This window comes from Hippocampus bargibanti, linkage group LG08, assembly GCF_051943395.1.
Source record: "Hippocampus bargibanti isolate YZ-2025 linkage group LG08, ASM5194339v1, whole genome shotgun sequence".
Lineage (NCBI taxonomy): Eukaryota > Metazoa > Chordata > Actinopteri > Syngnathiformes > Syngnathidae > Hippocampus > Hippocampus bargibanti.
In genome coordinates, this window is record NC_142741.1 from 21694448 (window position 1) to 21722352 (window position 27905).

At 42.7% G+C, this 27905-nt stretch overlaps 1 protein-coding gene across 6 annotated transcripts; it reads right to left on the reverse strand.

Annotated features, from left to right (window-relative positions):
- Positions 1-9168: 9168 nt before the first annotated feature.
- On the reverse strand, positions 9169-20491 carry arsh (arylsulfatase H). Of its 6 annotated transcripts, none has more exons than XR_016115851.1 (11): positions 20335-20491; positions 17467-17616; positions 17063-17373; positions 16503-16705; positions 16041-16261; positions 15659-15795; positions 14073-14210; positions 12478-12637; positions 12283-12404; positions 9380-12124; positions 9169-9279 (listed from the first exon to the last, which is right to left on the reverse strand). XR_016115851.1 is itself a non-coding variant. In XM_089003201.1 (11 exons), exons 1-11 carry the CDS (start codon positions 20421-20423, stop codon positions 11742-11744), a joined length of 1848 nt encoding a protein of 615 aa, XP_088859327.1. In that variant the 5' UTR covers positions 20424-20490; the 3' UTR covers positions 9169-11741. The 6 variants fall into 6 exon arrangements, 5 of the variants coding, with proteins under 5 accessions (XP_088859327.1, XP_088859328.1, XP_088859329.1 ...); XM_089003201.1 differs by having other exon boundaries at positions 9169-12124; positions 17063-17185; positions 17252-17373; positions 20335-20490; XM_089003202.1 differs by adding an exon at positions 19482-19649 and having other exon boundaries at positions 9169-12124; positions 20335-20490.
- Between the last annotated feature and the right edge of the window lie 7414 nt (positions 20492-27905).

Genomic DNA, 27905 nt, shown 5'->3' on the forward strand with positions numbered 1-27905 from the left:
GTTGTGACACCCGTAACATTGGTGCCGTGACCCGTCGATCACAAGTGACTCTCCACTTCGGACCGGGACCGCGATGCTGCACAGTGTCTTCATCCCATCACTCGGTGGACGGTGTGTCGACCCCGTTCTTTAAATTGTTTGTTGATTGTCTGAGCTGCTGTTTTGCAATTGTTGTGTTTTTTTTTTTTTTTTTTTTTTTTTTTTTTTCCTGTAAGTTTTTTTTGTGAAGTTTGAGAATGAGCTCCTTCCAAGGGACATTTAGCACACCTCTTAATAAGTGTATTGGTAGAGGTAGAGGCATCCCGACCATGTTACAGGTGTGGAGTCCCATCCAGAGTGATGTAGTAGAGGGGAATGGGCAGGTTCTAGCTGAGGCCACTTATGTTAGTGGGGACAGAGTTCCTTCCCAGACCCAGTGTAGTACATCTCAGACGAGCGCACAGACTCCTGACACACCAGTGACAGATCCCTTACCCCAGTCACCTGACGTAGTTGGTCAGATGAGTGACATAATTAGACACATTGGCCAGCAGCTGGCAGACAGCATTGTTGCACATCTCAGCCCAACACATAACGTCCCCATGCATAACACCTCATTCCCACATGACACGCCCATTGACACAACAACACAAAGTCTTGACTCATCACAAGTTCTGATACTACCGCACAGGAAAGTTCGCGAACCCCCGACTTTCAAGGGTGACCACACTGATCAAATGAATGTAGATGAGTGGGAAGACCTAATGAGGAACTACATAAGGAGAGCAAAAGTAGCTCCTGAGCATCAGGCAGAGGAAATCCTCATGAACATCAGCGGTAGAGCTAAAGATGTTGTCAAGGTTAGCACAAGAAACAGTGGAGTTGATGTAACCCAGAACCCAAATGCCATCTATAGCCTTCTTCGCAAGCATTTTTCTACTGCCCCTTGTTCACCTCTCCCTCTAGCAGACTTTTACACCACGCTGCCCAGGGATAAGGAGGCCCCATATGACTACTGGTTGAGGCTTAACAACGCAGCTGAAGTTGCCACCAATCGTCTCAAAGAACAGGGCAGAGATTTCGACTGTTCTTCCCTCGACGTAACACGGATGTTTATTAAAAATTGTCCATCCAAAGATCTTTCCATGACATTTAGGTCAAAAACAGTGGATAAATGGTCGGCAGTTGAGGTCCAAGCCATCCTGGATGAGTACCAGACAGAAATGAGTCCCAGGACTGCCACTCCAGCTGCGGCGAACAGTCAACCCATTCATGTAAATAAAAGTGAAATGCTTCAGAATACAGCATGTCAGGACAACGATAAAATATCCCACTCAGCCAGGCCACCCGACTCCGCAAATCTTGAGCGTGTCATTTCCATGCTGGAAAGAGTTTTGCTGCAAGGAGCTAACAATCCCTCTGCCTCTGGTAGACGCAAGTCAAGGCTTCCAATGGTGGACGGTTTGAATAAGCTACCATGTGCTGTCTGTGCTAGCGCTGACCATTCTGCGCTTATTCACTGCCGCGAAAAAAGACTTTGTTTTCTGTGCTTTTCACCTGATCACTCCAGACGCAACTGCCCCACACAAGTGCAGCCCACAAGATCACTACTGTCGGGAAACTAATGTCTCCGCATCCAAGGGAGTATGATGCGGACGAAGTTCATGACCCTCCCAACAGTTCGACAGATGATCTTGATTCGATATTAGAGTCCCTCACTTCCAGTGTCCCCACGGAGAAGACTGTTATCTTCCAAGGCACACACAAGGTCCTGAAGTCAGATAGCTTGTTCTACACCACTGCCACTGTCGCAGGCATTTCCCTGACCGCAATGATTGACAGCGGCTCTACTGGTTGCACATTGAGTGAGTCGGCTATGGCACGATTGTTAGTGTGCAACCCTAACATCAAACGTTACGCTGCAGATGACGTTGTCATTGTAGGATGTGGTGGTCATCAGGTGACGCCTTCGGCCATATGTGATTTGGAAATAATCGTGTACAATTGCAAGCTAGCTGTGCCCATGTTTGTGGTGCCTGGACAAACCGACGACATAATTCTTGGCAGCAATGCCATTAAGAAAATCCTTCACCTGATGCGGAAGACTGAAGGCTATTGGCGGCTCATGTCAGAGCCCGGTAGTTCGATTGATGATGACTCCCACCACTTTTTCTCACTGCTTTCCAACACAGAGAAATGGAGGGGTGGAACGATTCCTGACAAAGTTGGCACGCTGAAGTTGCAGCAATGTGTGATGTTGCAACCAGAGAGTGAACATCTTGTTTGGGCTAAGCTTCCCGCCTGCGCGCCAATGTCAGTTGGCAGCACGGTCATAGTTGAACCAACTCAAGCAAGGTGCAGATCCAGGAAGATTCTGGTTGGCCGGATTATCACACCGATGTGGGGCGATGGATGGCTCCCAGTGAGGGTCATCAACCCCTCGACTGAAAAAGTGGTGTTGAGAAGAAACACAAAGCTGGCAGATGTATTTCCCTGCATTGCGACAGAAGACTTGTCTGAACCTGACAACATCCAAATTATGTCCCAATCTGTTCAGAATGCCACCGCAAGGCCAAGGTCCAAAGAAGACATCAAAATAGCACTGGACAAGCTTGGACTACATGATCTGGACTTGGATGCATGTGCTGTCTCCGATACGTGGAGGGACAGACTTTTCCAACTCATTGAGAGATATGAAGCAGTATTTTCACGGAACAGGATGGACTGTGGAGAGGCCTCTGAATTTGTGCACAAGATACACCTCGTGGATGAGAGACCATTCCGCCTGCCTTATCGAAGAGTGCCACCAAGTCAATATGAAAAGCTGAGAATGACTCTCAATGAGATGGAAGAAAAAGGCATTATTCGGAAATCCACGAGTGAATATGCATCTCCATTGGTCTTAGTGTGGAAGAAGAATGGGGAGTTGCGCATCTGCACGGATTTCAGATGGCTAAATGCGAGGACACAGCGCGATGCTCACCCATTGCCCCATCAGGCTGACGCTCTTGCCGCACTTGGAGGAAATGTCTTCTTCTCCACCATGGACCTCACCTCGGGATTTTATAATGTGCCCCTGTTTGAGGACCATAAGAAGTACACCGCCTTCTCGTCCCCATTTGGCCTACATGAATATAACCGGATGCCACAAGGCCTTTCGAACAGCCCGGCTACATTCATGCGGATGATGCTTTCCATTTTCGGGGACAAGAACTTCACCAGCCTCCTGTGCTATCTTGACGATCTCATGGTCTTTGGTCCGACAGAAGAGATTGCGCTTGAGCGATTGGAGATGGTTTTCTCCCGCTTGAAGAACCATAATCTGAGGCTTGCTCCGAAGAAGTGTCACTTTCTTCGGAGATCTGTGAAGTTCCTTGGCCATGTTGTCTCAGAGTCAGGGGTACAGACAGACCCTGAAAAGGTGGAAGCGATAAACAGTGTACAGGTACCAGACCTAATGGACAGTGATGGCCTCACTCCCTCGCAGAAGAAAATTAGATCTTTCTTGGGAATGGTGTTGTATTATCAGCACTTCATTGAGGACTGCTCCATCAAGGCCAAGCCCCTTTTCAAGCTCCTTTCAGGCCAGAAAACCCGTGGTAAGGCCAGACGCAGGTCGAAACCCACATCGGATGCATCAAGTCATGTGAAGTTGACACCGGCGGACTGGACCACTGAATGTCAAACTGCCTTCGAGACTCTGAAGCACGATCTGTCAAACAGTGTAACGTTGGCCCACCCTGACTTTGAGAAACCTTTCATCCTGGCAGTCGATGCATCGTTTGACGGCATTGGAGCTGTCCTCTCCCAGCTTCAGCCTGATGACAAGGTTGCGAGACCAGTGGCATTTGCGAGTAAAACGCTGTCACGAGCCCAATTGAACTACCCTGCACATCGGCTCGAATTTCTTGCTTTAAAGTGGGCCGTATGTGACAAGTTTTCCCACTGGCTAAAAGGCAGACATTTTACTGCATGGTCTGACAACAACCCCTTGACATATATCCTGACGAAGCCCAAACTAGATGCCTGCGAGCAGAGGTGGGTGTCGAAGCTGGCAGCATATGACTTTGACTTGAAGTACGTCCCAGGGCCCAAGAACATAGTGGCTGATGCACTGAGTCGAGAACCCTTCGTTCAGTCTTGCGTGAGCCATCGCCTGGTGAAAGAACCCTACCAATACCTACTCAATGGAGTCCAAGGGGTCGTGAATGAGACTGTACAGGATGCTTTCCGTTTCACCACCAACTGTCAGGCTGTCCACATGGCTGGTGATCATGATGGAGAAGTTTCCCAGGGAGAAGCTCCTGATCAGTCTTCTGGAAGTGCAATTGATGCGCAGGAGGTGTCTGCAGTTTTAGACGTCCATCAGACTGGCGGGACCTCTCGACTCCCTGGAGCAACCCCATTGTCACTACAGCTACCTGAAGAAGACCCTTCCATTGTCATTCCCCATAGTCAGTTACGTGACCTGCAGCACCAAGATTCAACAGTCAGCCGAGTCATGTTCTATGTGCAGCGACATATGAGACCTACCAAACATGAAAGAGCAGCTGAGACGAGCTGTGTTCTTTTGTTGCTGAGGCACTGGAAGAAGCTGAAAGTTCGTGACGGGACTCTTTACAGAGTAAGGAAAGATCGCCACATGAACAGAAGAGTCTTTCAGTTCGTCATACCTGGGTCTCTGAAACACCAAGTCCTACATGGTGTGCATGACGCGGCTGGTCATCAGGGCTGTTCTCGGACACTCTCCTTGGCTAGTGAACGGTTCTTTTGGACAGGGATGGAGAAAGACATTACAAAACATGTAAGGCAGTGCCAGAGGTGCATCTTGGGTAAGACTCCCGAGCCAGACGCCCGGGCACCCCTGGAGAACATCCGCACTTCGGCTCCAATGGAACTGGTATGCATTGATTTTTGGACAGCAGAGTCCGGCGACAAGAAAACCACCGATGTCCTCGTCGTCACCGACCACTTCTCAAAGTTGGCTCTCGCCTTCCCCTGCAGGAACCAATCAGCAAAGCAAGTTGCCCGCTGCCTGTGGGACAAGTTCTTCTGCATTTATGGGTTCCCCAAAAGGATCCATTCGGATCAGGGAGCCAACTTTGAGAGTAGACTCATCAAGGATCTTCTTGAGATGGCAGGGGTGCATAAGTCCCACACAACACCGTATCATCCCATGGGTAATGGCATCGCAGAAAGATTCAACCGGACCCTTGGAGGGATGATCAGAACACTTCCCCCAAAGTCTAGGTCCAAATGGCCACAAATGTTGAATATGTTGACTTTCTGCTACAACTGCACAGTACATGAGACGACGGGCTTTGCGCCATTCTATTTGATGTTTGGACGTGTCCCTCGCTTGCCCATTGACATCATGTTCCATCATGTCTTGGAGAACGCCAATGTTGTCAGTCACAATGAGTTTGTGAGCACCTTGAAGAGAGACCTTTCTGAAGCCGTGCAAATTGCTCAACAGCATGCAGCCAAGGAACAGACCCGCCACGCCCAGATCTACAACCGCAAAGTCAAGGGGTCGCCATTGGCTGTTGGTGACAAGGTGCTACTAGCCAATCGAGGCGAGAAGGGCAAGCGGAAGGTTGCGGATCGTTGGGAGTCAACCCCTTATGACGTGGTGTCTGTGAAGCCGTTGATCAATGTGTACAGGATCCGAGATGATGCCACAGGCAGAGAGAAGGTCGTACACAGGAACTTACTGCTCCCGGTTGACTTCTTGACATTCTCGGGGCAGGTGGAGCCTGGTTCGTGTTCAGAGGGGTCAGAGATGGACGCACATTGTGGGAGTGACAAAAGCTCAGTCCCTGATGATCAGGAGGACACTCAGCTGCGCACTGAGAACTGGGTCATGCAGTCTCCAGCTCAGACAGAGGAACATGAGCACTTCTCTTCAGAGCATGATTCCGCCGATGCATGTCGAGGGGATGTCAGTGAGAGAAGTCTGTCAGCAGGCCATGATATCCACACACAGACTGAACTTTCCACAGACCCGGTGTTTGACATAGCACGCTCGACCCCTGACTCACCCCCAGATGAGACTGAACTTGAGGCGGTAATTTGCACACAACCACAAGACACACAGGGCCCCATCAATTTCACGAGATGTGGTAGGACAGTTAAACCCCCTGACAGGCTGATATGTGAAATGTCCTATCAGAGAGTCGGGATGCCAACATTAATGTGGGTTTAATATGACCATTTGATTTTTTTTTGGGGGTTTGTGCTGTGTGCCAATTGTCGCCATTATCTTTATGGCTTCTCAGTAACGGGTGTAGTTATGTGCTGTTTTGTGAAATGTAAATGGCATTTCTACTAGTCTGTGATAGGATGGGTTTTGAACCACCCTATTCCTTCACACTTCTGAAAGAAGAATTCCTATGATTGACTTCCTCGTACATCCTTGCCCGATAACCTTGTCTATTGTGCCTGTTGGTCTTTCTGTTGTCTTCCGTGTGTATGTTGCCTCACTTCTGCATAATTTAAGGGGGGTGTATGTAACGGAGTTGTGCACTTAGATTATTAAATTATGAAGGAAGTGACGCAACGGCGCACAGTGTGGCACTATGTCCCGCCCATAGTTTCCAGAACAATCTCGAGGAGATTCAGGTTAATCACAAGACGAAACCCATGCGACTTCACCCATCCCTTCTGCCATACTGTGTTGCAGAAATAAAAGAAATAAAAAGACACATCCACGCGTCTCGTCTTCATTAATACAGCAGCATCGTGGAGATGAAGACAGTCACTGTTGTGACACCCGTAACATGTGTACGCTAAGATATTTGAAGACAAAATTCAGACGATAATTACATACCGGATCGTGTCTTTTAAACGCGTGGGGGGCAGCACGTAGATGGACATTAGCCCTCCGAACTTGTTTTCTCCAAACCGGAATAACGTTAATGGGGTGGAATGCAGGTGAACGACGCTTTGGATCATGGAATTTGTTATTTGCAGAATGCAGACGATGTCACAGAAACAACATGGAAAACAAACAAAATAAATGTGGGGTGGGTTAAAGAAACAAAATACGAATACATGAAATAAAAATAAAACAATCTACATACCTGTCTTCGGTTTTTTTAGGCTGATATGACCAGGATAATTCATTAGAACGGGTTTAGTCCAAAATATAAGTGATTAGTTGCATGAATATGAAATACTTTAAACCGATTCTTGGCTGCAGCACCAATGTTGTCAGATTGTGAGAGTGTTTTCTGTCTGACATCAGAAAAAAACGCAAAACACCAACAAAAATGACTTAGTGTCCCAAAACTGCTTCAAAATGACCTCGGAAATGGCGAGTTTCTGAAGGTCACGCCCCCTTGTTCGTGATACTGCAGACACAAAACAATGGCTTCAGAGTTCAATGAGAAATACGTAATAAGAAAGAGTATAAAGAGTATATAATAAGAAAGAGTTAAATAGAAACAAGAGATAGAGCTACACAGGAAATGCAATTTTAAATAGGTGGGTTTTGAGATGGGATTTGAAGGTGGGAAGAGAATCAATGTTACGAATGTTGGGAGGAAGTGAGTTCCAGAGTTTGGGGGCAGAGCAGATGTTTGGCAGATGAACTTTTTGCCTTACCCACACTTTCTGGGAACAAATTAAATTCGTAAGCTGAGGTATCACTGTATGAGGAAACCACAGTTACAAGCACCAACATCCATAAACCAACAGAACATAGACATTTGAATGGATTGTCTTTCCATGAACTAATAGATTTGTAACCTAGCCAATGAGCTCTTCCTGTGAAGGAGCTACCAATTCCTAAATTCTGCCCAAGGCCAGATCTCCTGCACGAGGATGACAATATAACAGGCTGTGTCTGTTCACCTCAGATTGACCCCAGATTTTCTGTGCTTCCATTGTGGGCCTTGTGTTCATCCTACTAAGCATGATTTTTTTACATATGGTAACTTCTACTCTGTCTATTCTCTATCAATCGGTGTGAAGTATTTTTTAATAGTTCAATTTAAATTTTACTCTGAGTCAATTGCCTTGAAATTTTCATTTCACTCATTTTTTTGTGCAGTGCAGTAAAAAATATTTGGGGGTTAATTAGAGGCACTTTAAATGGTGGGCACAGACGCTGCTGCAGTTATGAGGGTGTGAATACATGGGCAACCACTTTATTAGAATTTCTCTAAAAGACTTGTTTTTACCGTAATTCTGTTGAGTGGTACAGGTTGTCTGTCTCGATCAGATTTGTTTTTCTTGCTGTTGAACAGGCAGCGTAGACTTATTGATTTTTTTACAATTTTTATAACCATCGCATATTCAAAGAATCCATTATTTAAAGCTTCATAAGTATAACTCAACTCAGTGCAATACTGTCTCATTCTGGCAAGCACTTCATTAATCACACATTAAATCAGATTTGGCTGATTAAGTATTCACGTCACTTTTTTAATCATTCTGTACTGCATTCGAAATAAGCACACAAGGTAATATTTGATAGGTGCACAGAAGTGCGGGTGATGTGGGCTGTTTCCCTCAAGCCGCATGCAGAGCAGAGCAGCTATTTTAAAGCCACCCTTTGATATTCCGCTTTTCTCTCCAGCTGTGTTTGTGTGTGCCAAAGCGGGTGTTGAAGAAATGCTTTATGGCTTCTCCCGCAACATTGACCTTTACAGAAACCGGCCTCACCCGCTCCCAACATGATATCCGGCGTGTGCAAAGCGACACGTGAGCATCCATTTCGCTTACATGTGATATGATGAACGACCAGCAACATTGTACCCCACCAGCCATCATTAACTTTGATGCACAGGCCATCGTCATTAGAGACGCTCGGCTGCTTGATTTACTTATCGTAGATAGAGTCGAACAGAGGAGCGACTGCCATGAACTTCATGTGGATTGGAGGCACGTTTCTCTGCTGTGGGGGCAGAGGAGTGAATACTCCGCTAGGAACTGCAACGATTACTGTAATGATGTACGTGACGTTTCCCGACTCACTTGCAGATGCAGGCTGAATATCCGCAGGCACGATGGTGGAGGAGGAGGAAGAGGAGGAGACAGAGGAGGAAGAGATGAGGAGAGAGAGGATGGGAAGGAGAGCAATTATTGGCTTCTGCTGAAACCAACTCGGATGTTTTGACAGTCATCCACTGCTGGAGGGAGACGAACCAAATGCTGATGATGATGAATGATGACACTGAAGCTGGAGAGGTTCACACAGTCCTTACAGTCTTTTATTGGTGAAGATACAGTATGGAGAGCCACAGCGTATCCGTACAGGTCCATTGGGACTCTCTAGCCATCCTAGCCTTTGACTTCCTGAAAGAGTCGAAGCTAAACGTAGGTTTCGATACTCAAACAAAGTAAAGGGGAAGGGAGAGCAGGTGCATAAAATTGCAGTTTCATACATACTACACACCTACGTCTGTGTAAGATCTCAGTCGTACAGGAGTGGTCCATCGATGAAAATGTTTCTTCAGCCGTCATCTGGACTTCTTTGAAGGTGTCAGAAGTTTCGCTCCTCATCCAAAAAGCTTCATCAGCGAACTAAAGTTCTGCTGGTCACTGTGGCCCTATATATATCCCCAATTCCTATATATATCCCAAATTCCGTTAGGGATATATATTTAGGACCAGAGCTACTAGCACAATTAAGTTTGCTGATGAAGTTTTTCGAATGAGGAGCGAAACGTCCGACCGACACTTTCAAAGATGTACAGATGACGGCTGAAGAAACATTTTCATCGCTACACACCTACATGATAACAAATTCAGAATGACACACACACACAAACACACACACACACACACACACACACACACAACACACACACACACACACACACACACACACACACACACACACACACACGTCACTAATATTGATAACACGCTATGAAACAACCAAACTGAAATCACATTGTCAACATAAATTATATACTGTAGATTTCTTCAATTCTTTTTCTGGTCACCCTTCACTTGATACAAATACACACACAGTTTGCCATAAACTCAAATAATAAAGAAATTTCTCCCGGATTAGTCAAATAGAATAATCAACAGAATAATTGATTTGAAAAAATACTTATCGCAGATCACTTGTTGCCGGGCAGAATTAAAAAAAAAAAAAAATACAACCACCATCATCTCATCCGCTTGTTGCTAGGGAGAATTCAGGGCATTATGTTGTTGGACACACCCACGAGCCTGCTTGAATGACAAATGAGAGACTGTTTGACACAGAGTAGAGGTTATGTTTGTTTAAATAGTGAGAAGAGTCTGCCCCAGCCAATCACACATGCCATTTTGTATTTTTGTTTCTTACTTCGGTGTTGTCAATGGCATGTTTTAACGCTACAGTTTGTTGACGTAAAATTGAGAATTGTTTCAGACAAAACACACAAGTAAAACGTGATGCGTTGCTTCTGCAAGCATTGCTTAGAAGTGAAAGGAAGAGAAAGGTTGAAAAGGGCAACTGGTGGATAAATATGATTAAAAACATGTATTTCGGTTACTAAGGCAACAATGTGCTGAACACCCTACAATCACAATGGGCGTTCTTTCCCTTCCAGATAGTAATCTCAGTAATGCATGTTGCAAATTGTGCCTTGGAGAGCCACGACCAGGAAAACATCCATCCATCCAATATTTTTTTTTAACAGTGTTTATGCTCAACAGGGTCGCAGGGAGTTGCTGGGCGGAAGATAGACTGCCCCCCGAACTGGTTTTCAGTAAGTTGCAGGGCACATATAGAGACAAATGACCGTTAAAACCGCAAGTCACGACTGTAACTGATCGGGAGCCGATCCCATGCTGACATGGAAATCAACTCAAAATCTACATTTTATGTAAATTTATATTTTATTCATGACATTGTATTTCTTTTTTGCCACTCATCACTTCTCAGATAGCTAGCCTGCGAGATAGCTAGCTAGCGAGAGAGCTCGCTAGCGAGATAGTTAGCTAGCGAGATAGCTAACTAGATAAAATCACAGGGCACACAGAAACAAATGGTTGTTTGTTACTGTGTGGCTTGCGATTGGCTGGCAACTGGTTTATATAATTTATTTTATATCAGAATCAGAATCATATTTATTGGCCAAGTGCGTAGAACACACAAGGAATTTGTCTCCGGTAGAATACACTGCTCTATATATATAGTATCATCATAGAAAAAGTAGGGAAGGTAAGCGGTACCTCTCAGGTACAACTGTACAAAGTATAAAGCAGAGCTAAAGTTATCAGTGATAGAATGAAATTTGCTAACAGTTGCTCATTTGGTGAAGAAAATTTTAGAGTGATCAGTCACTGTATTTGTAGTACAACACGTGTGCAATTATGCAGATGTCCTTAACTGCCTCAACGTTTCTGGTGCTATTATATTATATATATTATATATATTGATTGGTCAGTAACAGTGGTTCAAGTGAGTACAGAGCTAGAGCTGCAATGATTATAACAGGATGTTGTTCCACAGGTTTGTGCAAAATTGCAAGAAGGCACAGTACAGTTATATTTGGGTAACTGTTTAGAGTGTTAATGGCTAGGGGGAATAAGCTGTTTAAATGTCTGTTGAATGCTTTTTATAGATAGATTAGATAAAGTAGATGTAGATTAATTGGATGGATGGATGGATAAAAAAGTATCCCAAATACCCCAATGATGGCATGCAATGAGGCTGAGACAGCCACCTTCCCTGGTTGCGGCCTCAATACAGTGTCACTCTGCCCTCTAAAGGCATACCGTGTAAATTACATTTTTCCCTATTTCTGATTGAAAAGTCAAACTTCTTTGTTTGTTTGTTTTTCTGCTACCTTGTCTTCTTTACAGCCACAAAAGGGGAATGTTCCGCAGCACGGCTGAAGCCAGGGTCTCCACATAATCTTGTCCCAGGTAAGCTGGTTTGGTTGTTTGCCTGCCAAGGAGCGCCGATGCCTTTGCACCGCTTCGGCTGTCTGACTGATGATTTCCGCGTAGCGCGGCTGCGTGTCGGGGCCTAGTGGGTGTGACTCTGAGGGATCTCGGAGAAGGTCATAGAGCAGCGGCGGGTCGTGCTGCGTCACGCGTTTTCCATGGCAGAAGCAGACACCTCTGTCATAACATCCCAGAGCTCCGGGTGGGGAAAAGTTTGGGGTGATGAAGTGCACCTTAAAGATGGAGTCACCTGGGAATAATGACAAATAATTGTTGCATTTTGATCGTGGAACCCACCATCATTAGATGTGAATATTGAGCCCCCCCCCCCCCCCCCCCCACACACACACACATTCACCCGAAAAAAAGTGCACATTATGGTGGCTGTTGCTCGGTGCGTGAACTTACTCTCTGGTGGATGCCAACGTGCTGCATGGAGGTGGGTGCCACAGTAATGGAATAGAAACTCGTGTCCTGATCGATTCTTCTTCCCCTCCAACAGTGGCATGAGGTTGTGACCATCTAAGTGTCTTGAATTGAAAGTCATATTTTTATTTTTAAGTCAACCACATAAAATTTGGGGTATCAAAAATTCATGGAGACCTGTCTGGTTGGGTGTCTTGAGCCAAATATTTCAGTGTTGGGTAGAGATCCATGAGGCTCGTGGGCTCATCCACCACTCTGCCAGCAGCCAGTCTGCCCACCCAGCGGAAGACACCAGGAACCCTGATACCGCCTTCCCAGCCACCTGTGGCTTTACCACCTGGACAAAATTCAAAGAGCTTTAGTTGACTTGGAATTAATTTGTTTGATTTGTGCCGGACGGATGAATAACTTTAAAATGTTTTTGCTGTATTTATTCGCTGGTGTCAGGGAGAACAAATTGCACCATGAAAATGATCACTTTTCAGGACAACAAAAACAACGGGGCCTATGATGAGCCATGAACATTGCATCGTCAGACAACAAGTCATTAATTGGTGTGTGTGTGTATATAATGAAAAGGAGGATTTGATCCTCTCCACTTTCATCTAGAACTGCTTCATGCAACAAATGTGCAGAAAGTGCTAAAGATTGAAGACCGCATCTTTTGTTTTCATATATTATGTTTTTTGTGATTTTTTTTTAACTTCAAAATGGCATTGCGAGAGTGGCTATCTTTACAGCTTTTTGCTGCTGTGAAATGTAAATTTCTCCACTGTGAGACAAATAAAGGCTCATCTAATCTAATCTAATCTAATCTAATCTAATCTAATCCATATTTTTAAAATGAACTCAATTGTACAACCATGAAAAATATGACAATGCTACTTCAAACATTGCCTTAAAGGACAGCCGACGTCTCCGGACAAGTTGTGTCCATAATTTGTAAAATGGCTTCAGATGACTTCTACTGAGCGTGTTTTAATAAGATTCCACCGCATGTAGCTATATATTACGTTTTAAAACTCGCGCAGAATATTCCGGAATTCTTGTTTTTTAGTTGGTGACGAGTCCGTACGTGACGTCACTGAAGGAATGGCCCTGACCAAAAAAAGGACAGATTGTAGCAGTCCTTCCATCACGTCAATATATTTTGCTGTACTTGTTTGGTCTGAAAACGTTATGTTGCACCAAAAAGAGCCAGAAGAGGGCGACCAAGCTCCATGTAAGGAATTTATCAGCCTGTGAAAACGGGCTAATTAATTGTCGCAATTTTCTGCCTCTTTTTTGGTGATACATTTCCCCCCAATGTTGCCTCAAAATGGCACGAAATAAATTCTTTAATCGATTGCAAACATGTATGCTTTCCTCTTCAGAACTATTTGAATCATATTCATAACTTTTTGTGTAACAAGAAAGCATATTATCCCAATCTGAAGCCATTGTTTTGATTCTCCAGCAATGCAAGACGTCTTGGCGTGACGTCACAAACTGGGGGCGGGACATTCTGAAAATGCCCAATTCGCAGCTCAATTTTTTTGCAGATTTTGGACACTTTAAGTCATTTTTATTGGTATTTTGCATTTGAATACAAATATCATACTGCGTGTTTTGGGTATTTTAGATGCTATAAAATGTTTTTCTGATGTCAGTTAAGAAACAAAAAAGTGACGTCGTTGTCCTTTAATGTCAGCACAGAGCTTGTTAGATAAAAAAATAAATAGTGAAGTATAATTACATTTAGAATGGATGCAAGAGGGTGAGGTGCTTAATACCTCGATAAATGCCGTTCCATCCTCCTCCCTGACCAATCAAAGGATGATATTTCTCAATGTGTCCTCCGTGGTCTGACGTGAAATATATAAGCGTGTCGTTGGCCAGGCCCAACAAATCCACAGAGTTAATCAGCTCGCCTGCAAAAACACAAGAGTAGTCACAATTTATCATGAGCCATATGTACAGGATCACCTCATTGTTTATTCGGGAATTCCCCTTCTTCTTTCCCTTTCGGCTTTTCCCTTCAGGGGTCGCCACAGCGAATCAGGGTCCTCCATCTAACCCGGTTTTGTGCATCCTCTTCTCTCACACCAGCTACCTTCATGTCCTCTTTGGCAACATACATAAACCTCCTCTTAGGGCTTCCTCTCGGTCTCCTGCCTGGCAGTTCAAGGCTCAGCATCCTTCTCCCGATATAGTCACTCTCTCTCCTCTGGACATGTCCAAACCATCTCAGTCTGGCCTCTCTGACTTTCTCTCCAAAGCCTCTAATATGAGTTGTCCCTCTAATGTACTCATTCCTGATCCAATCCAACCTGGTCACTCCCAAAGAAAACCTCAACATCTTCAGCTCTGCTACCTCCAGCTCTGCTTCCTGTCTTTTCGTCAGTGGCACTGTCTACAGTCCAAACATCATGGCTGGCCTCACCACCGTTTTATACACCTTTCCTTTCATCCTAGCTGAAACCCTACTATCACACATCACACCTGACATTTTTCTCCATTTGTTCCAGCCTGCCTGGACACACTTCTTCACCTCTTTTCCACACTCTCCATTGCTCTGGATAGTTGACCCCGAGTATTTAAAATCATCCACCTTCTTTATCTCTTCTCCCTGTAGCATCACTCTTGTACTTGGATCCCTCTCATTCACACACACATATTCCGTCTTGCTGCGACTGATCTTAATTCCTCTCTTTTCCAGGGCAAACCTCCACCTTTCTAGTTTCTCCCTCACCTGTTCCCTGTTCTTGTTACAGATCACAATGTCATCCACAGACATCATCGTCCAAAGAGATTCTTGTCTAACATTATTCTGGAATTCCCCAATGTGTTCTAATTTCACAACAGTTTTTTTTAATGGGAAGAATGAAAATCATTCATTCGTTTCATTCATCCATGCATTTTCCAGACCGCTTTATCCTCATTAAGGTTACAGGGGGTGCTGGAGCCTTTCACAGACGTCTTTGGGCACCAAGCGGGGATACCCTGAATTGGTTGCTTGCCAATCGCAGGCCACATGGAGACAAACAACCGTCCGAGCTCACACTCACACCTAGGGACAATTTGTAGTGTTCAGTCAGCCAGCCATGTATATTTTTGGAATGTGAGAGGAAACCAGTGTACCCGGAGAAAACTCACGCAGGCACCGAGAGAACATGCAAACTGTACACAGGGAGGCTGCAGCAGGGATTAACCCTGCAACCTCTGCACTGTGAGGTTGACGCACAAACCCACTCAACCACCGGGCCGCCCAGATCCAAATTATTATTTTTTTTTTTTAATTCAAATTTGTGTCCGTCAATCAGTTTAGCTCAAAAATGTCGATTTTGGAGCCTTCTAAGTATTTGAATTCGGCGCTTACCGACAATCCAGTCCATCTCTTCCACATTATCGCCATAGATACTGTGGCGGCTTTTTCCTGCAAAAGCTGGGTTGTGAAAGTGTGGCATGTGGACGTGAGCAAAGGAGAAAAACAGAAGGAACGGATGATGAGCATTCCTGAAAAGAAGAAAAACAGATACAATGTCATTGGACAAACCACACCAAAATAAATATTTGTCCTTGACTCCGCCCTTTGTAAAAAGAAACTTTTGCAAGGAGAGACAGCACACGCAGATCATTGAAATTCTCTGATTCTGTCTCGATAGATAGACTCAGGCCATTGTGCTCTTATAGATCCTATGCATCAAAAAATGTGAAATTTCCCAAACACCGTATGAGGATGTGCTCTCCAGCGTTCTAACCTCATGATGAAATGTTGCGCTTCTGTCAGCATTCTGTGGGGCAGAGTCTCCATTTTCATTGGCTGCTCCACCACCTCTTGGTCCCTCATTATGATGCAGTTCCACCTGGCTAACAGTCCAAATGGAACGTACCATATGGCAAGAAATAGGACGCTCAACAAGGTGAGCACCACCAAGAGCCACGGCTTGATGTCCAAAAGACCGCAAGCGTAAACACACACCTGTGTCGAGACACAAGTGCACCAGGTGTTTCATTCAGGAGACATATACAGTATACGTATGAGACAGTATGTTACCATGACGGTCAGGGTGAGGTAGGGGGATTGAAAAGGCAAGGAAGTATCTTTGACTTGGCTTCATAGAGCCCAGAATATAGTAAAAGAAAAAAAAAAGATTTGTGGAGGAAGCACTTCATACACTCCTTTGCACTGTACTCTTTCTACAGTACGGTATCAGACTCACCAGTGTGAAAAGAGCAACCACGAGCAACATAGACACATTGTGGAACACGTGTTGCAGATTTGCCAAAATGGCGCTCCCCATTTTCTCTTGGCAGTCATTGATGAGGGTTAAAGGCAAGCCGTAGAAGAAACTGAAGCCGTGCTGATTTGGGTGATGGCAGTGATCACCTCTTCGCTCACAGTTCATGCCGAGGTGCCATTTACCTGCATCGAATGCAGAGCATGTTTGTTTGACTAGTCTGCTGTGTGTAAATAAACACAGCATATCTATCTATCTATCTATCTATCTATCTATCTATCTATCTATCTATCTATCTATCTATCTATCCATCCATCCATCCATCCATCCATCCATCCATCCATCCATCCATCCATCCATCTGTGTGTGTGTGTGTGTGTGTGTGTACTGTACTGTACAGGTAAAGTGGTAGTTATGAAGTGACATTTAAATCAATACCTAAGTGAACCACTAGAGAACGCTCATGTACCATAGTTTTTTTTTTTGGGGGGGGGGGGTGAAGTGGGCACAAAAAATACATTAATGAATAACCAAGCACTCACCAACTAGGCCAGTGGTATATCCTTGTTGCTGGAGCCTCTTGGCAAAAGTTGTCTCCTCAGGCAACAGCCCGCCCGAACCCGCCAGGAATAAGTTAACCCGTGCTCGACCTTCCCCTGCCATCCCTGAAACGAGCTGCATATAAATGAACAAAGAGGACAAGTACATGTAAAAAGTCTTCATTAGGAGACCTGAGCGGACAGGGTAGCGTCCTGTCATAAAAGCTGCCCGGCTCGGGGTGCACAGGGGGGCGGCTGCGATGTGCTGAGTCAGCTTCACTCCCTCTGAGGCCAGCCTGTCTATGTTGGGGGTCCTGCACGTGAAACATATGAGACGACAACAGGAGGCTAGTACCATGTATTTGTTCATAGGTGCGGGACTATCATTTAAAAAACTCTGGACTGACTTGATGGTGTTGTTACCATAGCAACCCAAGTCACCAATTCCCAAGTCGTCTGCCATCATCAGTATAATGTTGGGCCTCCTGACGTTCTCCTCCCCGATGACATTTCTCGCTAGCACAAGGGACAAGACCAGAAGCGCTAGCTGGGAGGACCTTAAGGGGAAATTATAGAGGGGAAATGTTTTTGGGCCACTTAGCAATACACCGACTCTCTCGTACTATTTTATTATGTTGAGCTTAATGAGAACAGCAAAACAATTGCAGCTTGGAAGCATACACCGTAGATCAAAAGTTTACAACTTGTTGATAAAAGACGACAGTGTACAGTACCAATGGGCATTATCATTTTGAAGAACGCAATGACGATGTAAAAAAAGACTGTGTCAATACCCCACTAGTAATGGAGCATTGTGATTTCCTCGGCATGTTGAAAAAGAGATCTAAAGAACTGTGCACGGCACACATAAACGAACCCCATGTGGACAATTTTTGCAACACACCTGAGTCAAACAAGCAGATGAGCAGCAAGCTCTGAAGATGCCTGACATTGAACGTGTTCATTTGGAACAGGTGTGTTGCAACGGAGAGACTTGGAAAACATGTCGGACGTAGGCTCTTGAGGGAACAGAGTTTGACGTGTGTGATTTGCACTGCGCCATTTGCCTGTCATGCATGTTTTTGTAGACGTCTTCAAAATTGACCTTTTTCCTCAAACATATGGTAACTGATTTTATTCCCATTCATCAAGGTCTAAATTAGCTAAATATACCAGTTATTGTGATCTTGGACCTTGGCTATGCCTGTGGCGTCACCGGCGCGCACCGCAGCTTTAATGGTCTAAATCAGGGCTGCTCATTACGTCGATCGCGATCTACTGGTCGATTGCGGAGGTAGTACTGGTCGATCGCAGCGTGACAGTAAAAAAAACATTCGTCAGCCTATCAAACGTCCCGTCACTTGATTGACATGCAGGGCAACCATTCAGATGACAACGCATGCGTAAACAACGGGGCTAAGCGCAGCAAAATTTACAAGCTCGTCAGCGAATTACCTCAGATTTTAAGACCTTGCTAAAACATATGCCAAGAAGGCAAAAACATATTACTTTCATACGGAATGGGAGGTGGACTTTTTCTTCACGATGTCTTTTTCAAAATGCATATTGCCAAGTGCAGGCAGGATGCGTTCCCAGACTTCTTGAATTACCATTGCATAATGCACCAACAAGCGTTATACGCTAAAATGCTCAACATGAGGAAATGTGCTACCTCCTTGACTGCATTATTCGGCTCCACTTATTTATGTGAGTCAGCCTTTTCCTACATGAAGATCATTAAATCCAAATACCGTTCCACCATGACTGATGAACATTTGGAAATGTGCTTGAGGCTGGCTGTCAACAGCTACTGTCCGGACTATGCAAACCTGGCTGATTCAATTCAGTGCAAGTCATCAAAGTAAACTCAGGTAATTACAAAAGATGTTAATAGTTATTTATTATTCGTTGTATTAAGTTCATCCTGTCTACTTGATATCTAATTTAAAGCAGATTCTTTACTTACAGTGTATTGTAGTATCAGGTATTTGAACACTTACAATACACTGTCTGTAAGTAAAGAATCTGCTTTAAATTAGTTATTTATTATGTTATGTATATATACTTATTATGTGTGTTGTGCAATATTTGCTTATTCAGTTATGCAAGGTACATCAACATACATTGTACATACAAAGAATCATTAATACATTTGAAAATACAGTAACGTCTCGTTATATCGATATCGGATATATCGATGTTTTGCATTTATGTAGTGGGTAGATCATTTTGACTTGGTTGTTTGTATAAGTAGCTCCTATGCTGGAAAAGTGTGAGCACCCCTGGTCTAAATTGTTTTTGTAATGTGGTAGGAACCGGTAGCACTAAAAAAAACGCATACACAAACATGCAAAGTCCACACAGGAATTTAGCGAAATCAGTTATGGCGTCAACATACAACATAACATACAGGTGAACTTACCACATTACTGACAAAGTTCAGCGGCGGTGGATTGTGCAAAGGTTCATTGGACGCAGATGCTTCAAAAGTTGGACAGCCTTAGGCGCCGCACGACGCTACTGAACTGGTTAAACAAGCCGAAAAGTACACGACTATTCCGGAAAGAGAACTTCCGTGGTCAGAAGGCAGCTGTTGAGAAAGTTAGATTGTATCCTCATTTTATGTAACGCTGTAATACTGAACTGATCTGGCAACCTAGCCACGACGCGACATCACGTGACTTGACAGCGATAAAAGCCAGTTTGTGTGTCTATGTTTTGGACTTCTCGTACGACGATGAACGCAGCGGTTGCTGTCTGTGCTTCGGCAATAAATATCCTACTTGTATGATCTAAACAAGAGGACCATCTCGACTCTTTATTCTCCCAAATGCATCGCGAAAGCGCTGAAGATCTCAACAGCAGCCAACTTACGTTGCCATAATAATGGGGACTAATTTAATTCTTTCGCTAAAAACACTATTTACATTGCAGCATGGTGCCCGTATGAAATTGTTAAAAATGTTCTAAACGAGAGTCACTGTTAGTATCGTCCACTCAGAATATATATGGCCACATAAATGCACACAATTACTGTATGTACACAACTATTGTGCCCTTTTCGGTTTACTGCACTGTGAATTATTTCTGACGTGAAAAAAAATGTGTTGACTTCATTTGACATCGGCTGATACAAAAATAACAATATGTTTTGTTAACAGTGTAAAAAAGAGGCCTAAACTCCTAGTAAGATTTTAGTTTGCTGACAAAGTTTCTTGGATAAGAAGCGAAACGTCCGACACCGTCAAAGAAGTACAGATGACGGCTGAAGAAACCTTTTCATCGATGGACCACTCCTGTACGACTGAGAGCTTACACAGACGAAGTGTAAAACATGTACAGTACTAAATTTTGGAGGGTACATTATATTCTATTTTGAATGCCATTTTGTCCCTTTTTTGCCCTCTTCGAGCAAAGCTGAAGTAACTCCTCAAAGTGATGAAAATTTGACCACATACAACACACAGACAGAAGACAGACTAATGTTGGGAATTCCGGCTCTTTTCAGAGAGCAGGTTCTTTTGGCTCAGCTCACTAAAAACATCCGGCTCTTTTGGCTCCCAATTGGCTCCTATTTTTTGTTGTTGCTAAAATTAATTAACTACAAACAATCATGTAAAATTATGTGAAAAACGAATTACTCATGGAAAAAAAATACAGTATATCAAATATGTTTTTATTTTTATGGATTTATATGTGCACAGAGAGCATCCACTAACTTTCACTTTCCCTATTACCGGTTACTCTGGTTTGATGATCAGATGTCACCAATTTGCTTTTCATATTAATAATGCTACAATACCAACTAGTAAAATTGATAATAATTGAATCTTGACCAATCACGTGTGGCTTTAACCGAAGACGGGGGGCGGGGGAGGGGGAAAAAGCCCATTTCCAGCTCCTTGTTACGAACCGGCTCTCTTCATTCACTTCTAAGAACCGGCTCGTTCGCGAACGACACATCACTCCAACACACAGACATAAGAAAAACAGACTGACTCCCACCGAAACTGCTTGTTTTATTCATCTCCAAAATTATTTACACCACAAGTGCTTGATGACAAACACAAAGTACACGGTTCCTACATAAAAAACCAACAACAACACACTGACTCGTCATAGAAAAGAAATGATATGTCTCAATATTTTGAAATCAAATCAGAGATTTGTGTTCATAACCTTGTTGCTTCTTAGATGTGCTGATGAGGCAGGACTGGTCCACTAATGATGTATCAAAGTCAAGCTCATGTGCTTACATTCGAGGGTGACGGCTTGAGAGTAGGACTTTTTGTAAAAACCTTTGTTGAAGAAAAAGTGGCAATTAGGGATGGGCATGTAACCATTAGGAATTGATAATAAAGAGTGACAGAACATCTGAACACTGCCTTAAAGGACAACCGACGTCACTTTTTTGTTTCTTAACTGACATCAGAAAAACGTTTTATAGCATCTAAAATACCCAAAACACGCAGTATATTTTTATTCAAATGCAAAACACCAATAAAAATAACTTAAAGTGTCCAAAATCTGCAAAAAATTAACCTGAGAATTGGGCATTTACAGAAAGTCCCGCCCCTCGTTCATGACGTCACGCCAAGACGTCTTCCATTGCTGGAGAATCAAAACAATGGCTTCAGATTCGGAGAATATGCTTTCTTGTTACACATCCAGTTATGAATATGATACGTCTGTGTAAGCTCTCAGTCGTACAGGAGTGGTCCATCGATGAGAAGGTTTCTTCAGCCGTCATCTGTACAAAAGTGAAGGTTTCGGACGTTTCGCCTCCTATCCAAGAGGCTTCGTCAGCGAACTAAAGTCTGACTGGTCGTGTCGGCCCCATTTATATATCCCTAATGTCCAGACCTGGTGGCGCCGGACACAGCTATGATAGGTCCCTACTCTCAGGTTGGGGGGGGCGCGGGACCCCCCCCTTTGGCCCCACTGATTGTTCCTACATTCCTGACTAACGATTGGCCTATTACCACCAATCCCCCCGGTATCACCTCATCAGCATAACGACCCTCATCAGCATTGAGAAAGTTGCCTAACCTGTTTTGCCTGAGCAGGCTATTGTATGAACGATCCAAATTGAACCTCACACCACCAGACCGGTTTAATGAAGGATTTTGTTGTTTTATAAGAATCGCCTCTTTTACCCCCCTTTCAAACCATCTATGTTCTTTCGCTAAGATTTTAACCTCATTGTCGTCAAATGAGTGGTTGCTAGCTTTTAGGTGCAAATGTACTGCCGATTGAGGCCCACTAGTATTATCCCTGCGATGTTGATAAAGTCTTTTTTTGAGAATTTGTTGAGTCTCCCCAATGTACTGCTCTTTACAATTTTCATTCTTACAATGTATGGAATAAACTACATTACTTTGTTTTTCATTTGGTAGCCTATCTTTTGGATGCACTAATTTTTGCCTTAACGTGTTTATCGGTTTGAAATAAGTAGGAATTTTATGTTGCCAAAGGACTCTTTGTAATTTTTCAGAAACTCCTGCAATGTACGGTACTGCTACTCCTCTCCTTTTAGAATCTTGAGAATTATTGGTTTCGTTCGCTATTCTTACTTTCTGACATTTGTTGAATGACCACTGAGGGTACCCACAGTTAGTGAGTGCTCTCCTGATATGTTTTGACTCCTTTTCTCTACCTTCAGTGCTAGTTGGTATTAGTTTAGCCCTATGCTGGAGGGTTCTGATAACTCCTAGTTTATGTTGTAAAGGGTGGTTAGAGTCAAAAAGTAAGTATTGGTCAGTGTGCGTAGCCTTCCTAAAGACTTCTGTTTTTAGCGCTCTGTCCTCTTTTATAATTACTTTACAATCCAAGAAGGCTAGTTGGTTCTCTTGAATGTCCTCACGAGTAAATTTAATGTTGAAGTCTACGGAGTTGAGATGATCTGTGAAGGATTGAATTTCTTGTTTCTTAATTATGACAAAAGTATCGTCCACATATCTAAACCAGTGTCTAGGTTTTGTCCCTGGGAAGGATGTGAGGGCCTGTTTCTCCATCTCTTCCATGTAAAGATTAGCCACTATGGGTGAAACTGGTGAGCCCATAGCACAACCATGGATTTGTTTATAAAATTTTTCCCGAAATTGAAAATACGTAGTATTAATCATTATGAATATGATGCAAATAGTTCTGAAGACGAAAGCATACATGTTTGCAATCGATTAAATAATTTATTCCGTGCCATTTTGAGGCAACATTGGGGGGAAATGCACCACCCAAAATGAGGCAGAACATGGCGTCCAAGCTCCTGTGAGGACTTAATCAGCCCGTTTCCACAGGCTGATAAATTCCTTCCATGGAGCTTGGTCGCCCTCTTCTGGCGGCTTTTTGGTGCAACACAAGGTTTTCAGACCAGACAAGTACAGCAAAATACATTGACGTGATGGAAGGACTGCTACAATGTGTCCTTTTTTTCGGTCAGGGGCGTTCCTTTAGTGACATCACGTACCGACTCGTCACCAACTCAAAAACAAGACTTCGTGAATATTCAGCGCGAGTCTTAAAACGTAAAATATAGCTATATGTGGTGGAATCTTATTTAAAAACGCTCAGTAGAAGTCATTTGAAGCCATTTTACAAACGTCGGTTGTCCTTTAAATTAGTCTTCCCTCTACCTATGGAGTCTCTGACGTTAGCCATGCCCTCTTACCCTGTATGTCTGTACCATGCACTCAACTGTCACCAAGTAGTCCTTGGGCGGCAGCTGCTACATATGCATTTTGTTGCAAATCACGAAATACCGGTTCGGTGCGGTATCTCTTTAGAATCTCCAATCAAATAAAAATGCAGGAGACTTTCTGTGTCTGTGAAATATGCTGTTTGCACAGCAAAATGACTAAAAAAACTTCTGTCCTACCGGTTACCATTGGTTAATTCTCCATTTTGAATCCAATGTCAACAAAATAAGTGTAATTAGATAGGTTATTATTCTGATGATTGATTATTTTAATATTTCCCGGAACATTGACTGGGCATTTTGCAACGTTAAGCTCATTCGCTGTAAATAATTAACAAAGGGATATCACAAGTAATTGCAACCAGACTGTTTGTAACAATCATCTACAGTATTGTAGCTGTGCGGCATTTTTTGACAACACCCTTTTTAACCGTTTAAGCAGCAAGCAAGGTTTAAAGGGAACACAGCAACCCTAAGGCAACAGAGAAAATACATTCAGATGTTAGCTGTTTGTGCTACAGTATAAACTCGCTCATTACAATCGACGCAGCCCCTTATATTTAAGCAATTTGCCACAAGAACAAGCACGAAGGATACCAAATGCTATTCAAAGAAAATCAGTCGTGAGGCACCTCATGATAGGAAAGATAATGGTGATAATGGCAGAAAAAGACATCCGCAGTCTACAATTTGAGATGCACTTGCATGTACTTAACTCATTCATTGCCATTCATGAATTTATTTAGGAATTGAAAATACAGTATGACGGACAGCGTCATTGCCGAATTTGTTCGGGTTTTGTTTTTTTTTTCTTGTTTGGGGGCCGATAAATCGCTGGCCGTGCCCTCTGGCAATGTTTTTTTGTCCTTTCCACAAGGGGGCAGCGTTTCCCTTTTTCCATGTTAGCACTTTGTTCCAGCTTCAGCTGTTAAAGCGCTATATGAATCAATATGTATGTATTGCATTGCATTTTGCACAGCCACCCCCATTTCATGCTCATATTACTCCAAACCCAAATAGTACTCTTTTTTTCTGATGAAAGAGGTTCTAAGGTTTTTTTAGGTTGCATAGAATGTTTTTGTAGTCGTAAAAGTCAATATTCTGTGTGTCCTGGAATTCGAGTGACAATGACAAAAACCACGGCATTGGAGTGGACACATTTTTTGCACATCTGGCAGTGAATGAGTTAAGCAGGCATATTATAACACGTGCAGGACAGACTCTAATCACAAGTATTTCAATTAAAAAATAAAAATAAAATAATAATGACAATACAAACCCAATTCCAAGAATGTATATCACACGTCATTCACAGTTTAGTTTAATCAGATCTTTTATTATTTATCATTTTATGTATGGTTTTATTGTTCTGCTGTTTATTGTTCTTTTAATTGTGAAGTCTCCTGGGGTGCTTTGAAAGGCGCCTGTAAATTAAATGTATTATTATTATTATTATTATTAGTAGTAGTAGTATTAGTATTATTATTATCCCCATAAACCTAATAATTATATATCTTGCCTTTATAGCGCCTTCAATCCATCAGTGTATTCTGTATTTATTGATGTTGACGCGCCAACATCATCGGAATTGGGTTTGTTAATCACATTTTGTAGTTTCATTCCAATTAAAATTAAAAATGAAATCATTTTGAATGAAAAACAAAACAGGTACTATATCAAATGTTATTTCAGTTAACCAATTCAATTTAATGAAATAAATGACAGCCTTTTAGCTCACTGGCGGGTTTGGCTGCCGCTGCTCACCCCGTAGAAAGACTAATCTTGTGACTGTACATTGTCCTTGAGAGGTTTGAAAGGTGCTTATAAATTAAATGTATTATTATTATTATTATTATTATTATTATTATTATTATTATTATTATTATTATTATTATTATTATCCAATTTTAGCAGTGGGAAGATTTGCCCACCCTCATTCCAAATATGTCAGTTAAGTTTATCTGCATTTGGGCACGGGGTTCACAAAAAATAAAACTAAAAAAAAAAATTACATTGGAAAAAATGTTGTCACACATCACACACAACGCTTGATCAAACTATGCCAGTGGTCTCAAACTCGCGGCCCGGGGGCCAAATGCGGCCCCCGAAAGAATATTTTGCGGCCCGCCTTGATGTGAAAGATTAATGTTAGTGCGGCCCGCATGATTGATATGAATGAAACTTGTGTGGGGAGCTGAACAAGTAGGCAAGAGAAACCATGTTTAGGACAGTTCATGTTCAATATTTTCTTTATGTTAAGAAAGTTCAAGGTTAAAGAACTGTGAATAAAGACATTTGAAACTTTATTAAAATAATTTTCCTGTGGTTTTTTTTCCGTCGTCTGTATCTGCCTTATGATCATTATAATTATTTTATTTATTTATTATTGGTTAATGTATTTTTTATTCATTTTTCCATTTATTCATTTAATTCATTTTTTGTGTGTTAAAAATAAAGATTTTGAGAACATTGGAACATCACCCAGACTCTGCCTCCAGCGGCCCTCGGGTCAATTGAGTTTGAGACCCCTGAACTATACCAACCCACAATGTACATTTAGATTCATGCGACAGTTACTCAATGTCAACATGGTAATTATTGTTTTCAGGCAACTTTCAAACATAGTGTTTTTACTAAATTAGGGAAGTAATTATTACTCGATGAACATACCAAATTATTCACTTTCATTGCTGAAGAAAAGGTGTTCATCGGGCAAGCCAAATTGGGATGGTGAAAGGCACTCTAGATAAACTCGAACTGACAACATCGAAGTACAAAACTCACAGTGACACTTGACCTAAGATACTAAAACGCTATCAGGACTTTTTTTTTTAATATTCTCTTAAAATACACCAACATGAGCAAAAGTATTGAGACGCCAAACTACAAAATGGAAATGCTGCTGTCATAGCAGTGTCTTCTCATTTGGATGGGGCTATTCTCTATAAATCTATAAACATCAATCCATCATGCCTCCTGGAACAGAAAATGAGCCTTTGCAAAAGTTCAGATGGTCTCATTTGGAAACCATGTAGGTGCTTATACGTTTTGCTTGTTGCAGAAGGATTCTTAATCATAGCTAAAAAGAGTTGCATGTCAGTTTCAGCAAGTCCTTGAAGGAAAAAAACACACTTTTGCTAGAGATGCTGTTTTGAAGCATCACTTTACAGTGCTGTATGCTGTAAAAGACACAGGTCCTTTTTTGTTCATTATCATTAGTTTATGTACAATATATATCAATGCTTAGGCAATACAGGACGTTTTTCCTGATTTATTGAATTGACTCTCACCTAGCGGGACTCTAAGTCATTTGTCTGTGCCACAATGATGCAACTATTGGTATCAGAACTAGCCTGTTTTACTGACTACTCGCTCTGCACACATATAGGTAATCGGGTCAACTCTGAGCAGGTTTCTTCTCTTTTCAACGATGTGAGCAAAAGCCTGATTGTGGGATGTCTGTGAAAAATGTTATGTACATGCTGTGTGGTGTTGTCGTGATTTTTACACTCTGTAAATTGGGCAGGAATTACACACGAGCCTATTTTATTATTATGACTATGTTTTGTTTTTACGTATTATGTGTGGGGTCTGTCAAAAATCAGTTATGATCTGTGCACACTGTATTTTGGTTGACAGTTGTCAAAAGGTAGCAAACAGCATTATTAGGTCATTATCAACGCTTACGTAGTCAAGATTGTGGCTGGTTTGAAATACTTAAACCCTGTCAACATACAAAAATGGAATTGACAATAAAAGGACATCACTCACAGTGTTTTTTCTTCTTCTTCCAATTCCTATAAATGCCTCATTAAAATGATCAGAAGCAAAAACTTGGACAAACAAAATGTCTGGCCAATTGTCGGTGCAAGTGAAGTTTGCTTTTGCCCACATCCTGTGCTAATGAATACAAGTACACACTTTCCGTCCCTCTTTTTCAAACACACAGACACACACACGCGATACACACACACACACACACACACACACACACACACACACACACACACACACACACACACACACACACACACACACACACACACACACACACACACACAGCCCCGACGAGGGCCTCACAGTAGTGCAGCTCCACAGTGGATAAAGCCTAACAGTGAGCTTGCCACTTTGCTTGACTGTGGTTCAGTGACA